Consider the following 5,000-nt stretch of genomic DNA (forward strand, 5'->3'; position numbering starts at 1 on the left):
TTCTACTTAATTTAATGATGAAAATCTGACATTTTGATACAAGTAGAAGCAAACTTGATAAACCTTTATATTATTTTTCTTGTTTAACTTCCTACTGTGATGAGGGGAATGTGATGGCTTTTTGGACGTGAAAAGCCATTTCAAGGTGAAATTGATATTAAAGTTATTATCATTATTATTACTTTGATGCAAAGATGATGCTGCTTTTACCATTTAAAGAGACTATTTCTGACTTGGAATATGCAAAATATCCCTACTTAGAATTCTATGTGGGCCCTACAGTGTACTCTGCATTCAACATAAATGGACTGGCAAACTTTTTAATACAAAAACTCGCTAAAAAATGTAGAAGGAAGAAAATACAACTTGCTTTTATGTAATATGCATAGTCTCTGGAAAAATAACTTGTGTATTTCTTACAAAAAAATGTCAATTGAAAGTAAAAGTTTGGTCTGGAAGACTATTTTATTCTATTCTATTTCATTATATTGTATTCTTAGTTCTATTCTATTTCATTCTGGTTTTCACATCACATGCTTCAATGAAAACAATTGGTGCTTGTGGGAAGTCCTTAATGACTTGCTTGGGGTATATTTTTTAGTTCCAAAAGACTAGACCCAGACATAGAAATAGTTCTTTGATATTGAAAGCACAGGGACAAAGGTAGCAGCATTCACTGCAAGACTGCAGCACTTACCTTTTCTCAAGATGGGGAGGGTTTTGCTAGGTTTCCCTTGCAAAAGAATTTCAGAAGCTGATAGAACCTTAATTTCTACTTTTAAGAATGTCATAAATAGCATTTCTGAAAGTCTTATATACAAAAAAAAAAAAGACTTTCAGGAGAAAATACTGGCACCTCTTAACCCCTTACGTGTAGATGGGCTCAAGTAGACCAGTGCTTACGGGAAAACTCCAAGAATGCTAAGCTTTGAGTTGCATTGTCTGGGGTTGTCAAATGTACAACCAGCTATGGGTAAGATCAACATATAACTTGTGGTCTTGGCATGCTACAGGTATTTAATAGCTGCATGGTTGGTTAGTGGAAGTTATGTTCTCCGTATTTTTCACTCCATACTTTTCAAGGTCACCCATCTACTGGGACACTTAACGCTAAATTTTATGACCAGGATCCTTACTTAAGGCTAGCATTTTGTTCCCGAATTGTTTCTAATTGGAGCCAATGATATCAGAGGCTGTAGTTTAGTAATATGTGAACCCATTGACTCCTGAGAGTGAGACGTAACAGATTTTATTCTGTCTGTCTGGCCCCAGTTGTTCAAAAGGTGGATAACGTTATCCACCGAATAAATCACTATCCATTGGATAGTGCAATTGGTCTTGCTATATGACTTATCCACTGGATAGTGATTTGTCCGCCAGATAGCGCTATCCATCGTTTGAACAACTGGGGCCAGATGATTTTACTCATCAACTGAGGACTTCCTTGGATGCCTAAGGAGTGAATGGGTTAATCCATTGACTCCTGAACCACACCTGTCATCCCACCCTCAACCCACCCAATCGTCTGACATTAATAGACAGAGTAAAATTATTAAGGACGGTGCCTTCTAATTCTAGGGTATTTTTTTCCCCGATTTGTGATTATGCAGGAAAGGTAGATCTTAACTAGTGTTATTGAAATCCAAAAGGAAAATTGGGGCTAACTACGCATTTTTCAAAGATAATTCATGAACAATATTTGTAAAAAGTTTTAAAATACAAAGCAATGTATGGCATTTTTTTCTCAAATTGTAGATCATTTATCTCTAAAGAATGCATGGTTACCCCTAATTTTCTTTTTGGATACCAAGAGTACTTATGAAGATCTACTTAAATTATCTGCATAGTTTAAGAGCGCGCAAAAATATCCCTGCATTAGTAAGTATTGGCAATAGGAAATCCGATTATCTCGAGATGCGCAGAACGTTTGCGCAGCAACAATAGTAGGCACCGTCCTTAAATCTCACTCCCAGGGATCAACAGCTGCTAACAGCTGTAAATAGCCAACTGGTCTGCCTCCAGCCAGTTGGGATTCTTAACAGTAGTTGTTGCTGCTCTGTATTACAGTCATTTGTGTAAAAGAGTTTCAGTCCTCTCAATTTAAGTATAGGATTTGTCTCTGACTCTTTTTTATATCTTCGGGTCACGATTTGCCTGCGCATGAGTAAGATTTCTTTGCTTCGTAAAGACTTCTTTCAGAGAAGGCAGCCCAAGTAGGATTCAAACTCGCCTCACCTCATTCAGAGGCAATTGCAATGACCACTAAACCACAGAAGATTACGTGACAGATTAATAGGGAAATATGTATTAAGGAATTTTGTGCGTGACCGGAAACAATCTTTTTGTGTTTTCGGTATGACTTGGTAACATGTCTTACTGGGCTTATTACATAATTTTAGAAGTCTCCCAATATTTTTATTACCATCGTAGAAACTTGTAAAGCATCTGTGTACTGGTCTTGATTGGATCAATGCAACAGCAGTTTCAAATGTGAACAACTTTGTTAGGATCGCACTAGAACCCTAACATTGGGTCAACGGAAATGATTATTGTCGTCTGATCCTGACTTAATAGCTCAGATACCGTGAGTCTCCAATAGTTAAGTGGTAGTGCATTTGAACTACCGGTATCAACTGAGTTTCCCTGAGTCATAATCTATTAATCAATTATTGATAAGCATTTTCATATAATTTCTTGACTTTCATGTTTATTGCTGCCTTGGGCAGATGAAAGGGTGAGGAGATTTAAAGGGTCAAATTTATCAAAAGGATTAATTTACCTCAGTTAAGAGTAAATTTAATAATCAATAATTAAAATATTGAATTTAAATAATTAAATTATTTAATTTTGACTATTTAAAAACTCCCTTATCTTATCAAGGAGGGAAGTGCCCAGCAAAAATTGAATAATCAATAATGAAAGGCAATTTTACTGTCACACAAGTAAAAAAAATGTAGTTAATGGATCGTGACAATATTATCTGTAACCCTTTCATGGCGGCTCTGTTTTCAAAGCAGCGTTTGTGCTGTCTAGTTGCCAAGGTCAGCAAACACTAAGGATTTATTGTATTCTTGCTTTGAACTTCACGGCTTTGTTGTCACTAGCAGGCTAGCATGATCCACGGCATTGGTGCTTTTTTTAAAGCTCTATTCATGGCTAAGAGTTGACACATGTAGCACTAAGTTCTCTTGTAGTACAGCTCTTCGGACTGGCTATGCCTGCAGACATTTGTCTAGCTATAAATTAAAGCATATGAAAACTATTTAGAGGTCACTTATGTTCTGTTGTTCAGCGCAGCTAGCACTCAATATGTTAGTGTGGTTTACGATTTTGTTTTTTCCCTCCCTCCCTCCCTTTGGAGTGGAGGTTGGGGCCTCGTTGTATGTTAATAAACTCTGGACACTCCTGTGTGGTGCGGTTAACTATGCGCAGCGACTGCCCCAAGCTTGTTGGCTGCATTGCCTTTTGAATATCGCCTGCTAACCAATACTCTTGTCCGATCCAGCACGTGCTGTTTTGCATTCAGCCCATAGTGCTGGAGAGATAAGTGAGGTTCCTTTGTCACACAATCGGCGGAACTTTGCACAGGCTAACCTAATGCAAGGCAGTTCTCCCATTAACGCCAACTGGAGTCAATGTTTGCTCATAACTAGTAGTTAGCACACAAACATAACAAACAGAGATATTAATTTAAGGTTAAAACTACATCTGAAGTAAGTTAGAGACCTTGGTATTGCACTTGATCACCACCTGTGTTTCAAGTCTCATATCAACACAGTATGCCAATCAACATATCAATCCCTTGCGACAATTGGGAGAATTAGAAAATACCTCTCTGACTGCAACTGTGAGCATCTAGTTCTTACCAGAGCGCAACGAAAGTGCTGTTCGATAGCCTGGGGCTAGTGGAGCAACCTGTTGCGCTAGCATGTTGTCATCAAAACTTGCTTGATGGGCAAGAAGCATTTGCTGAGTTAAATTCGATTTTAGGAATGTTTTAAAGCCGACATCAGTTGACATTTGATTGGCAGAATAGTAAATATTGACTGAAATTGCAGTAGTTGTTGTTATTGTTTTTCTTTTCCCCTCTGTCATATATTTTAATTTATTTACAAGACAGTGTGGATGCGTGTGATCCTCGGATTTTCTTTTCTTGCGTACATTTTGTTCAGTCCCAGAAAACCAAACATAGCTTTGGCTTCCATACTTTTTAACCCAGTGGCTCCTGAACTGCTTCCCATTGACAAGTAAAATCGTCCGGCATTAGACAGAGTAAATTCCATCAAGTCTCACTCCGTGGAGTCCATGGGTTAAGGTAGAAATGGAGAAGAGCTCTGTCTGATTTCTAATTAAGGTTATTTGTTTTTAGAAAAAGAGCCGCTTGGATAGTATTGGCGAAGGAAGTGGTGTTGAGATTCTTGAAAATACTCCATATACAGATGGACCAGGAGGCAGTGGGCAATATACCAAGAAAATCTACCATATTGGAAGTCATTTACCAGGCTGGCTCAAGGCAATCCTCCCCAAAGCAGCTTTGCGGGTAGAAGAGGAGGCATGGAATGCATACCCCTATACAAAGATGAGGACAACTTGTCCATTTGTGGAAAAGTTTTTTGTTGATGTGGAGACATTCTATTTGCCAGATGCAGGACAACAGGTACTTGTCATAAGTAATACAGTACAATGTATATGGTCTTTCATTGATTTGGTGTTTATTAACTATATCTAACCAAGCTCAGTCTATAAATGACAAGAGTGGTAAATTGGAGTATGTGTGTCGGTTGAGAAATGTCTGAAAACTTAGGGCAAGTACCAATAACAAACTGTACCCACATTGAACCTTGTAATGAGTGACGTCAGTGGACGCTGTATAGTGTATGCTCTTACCATGCACTCCACAGGTCTTGTTTCAATGCATTGGCTGAATTTATATTAGAGGTCAAGTTTCAAAGGAAAAATTGTTTTCTCTTGATTCCTCTGTCAACAAGTTTAGAAGATGT

At 38.0% G+C, this 5,000-nt stretch overlaps 1 protein-coding gene across 1 annotated transcript in view; it reads left to right on the forward strand.

Moving 5' to 3' along the window:
- The window catches only part of LOC137974947 (protein retinal degeneration B-like), a 37,603-nt gene that overhangs the window by 1,734 nt on the left and 30,869 nt on the right, over positions 1–5,000 (forward strand). Inside the window, exon 2 of the mRNA XM_068821964.1 lies at positions 4,370–4,657. Coding sequence (XP_068678065.1) covers positions 4,370–4,657 — 288 coding nt within the window. The remainder of the gene's footprint in view (positions 1–4,369; positions 4,658–5,000) is intronic.

The sequence above is a fragment of the Montipora foliosa genome, chromosome 11 (genome assembly GCF_036669935.1).
Source record: "Montipora foliosa isolate CH-2021 chromosome 11, ASM3666993v2, whole genome shotgun sequence".
Taxonomy (NCBI): Eukaryota; Metazoa; Cnidaria; class Anthozoa; order Scleractinia; family Acroporidae; genus Montipora; species Montipora foliosa.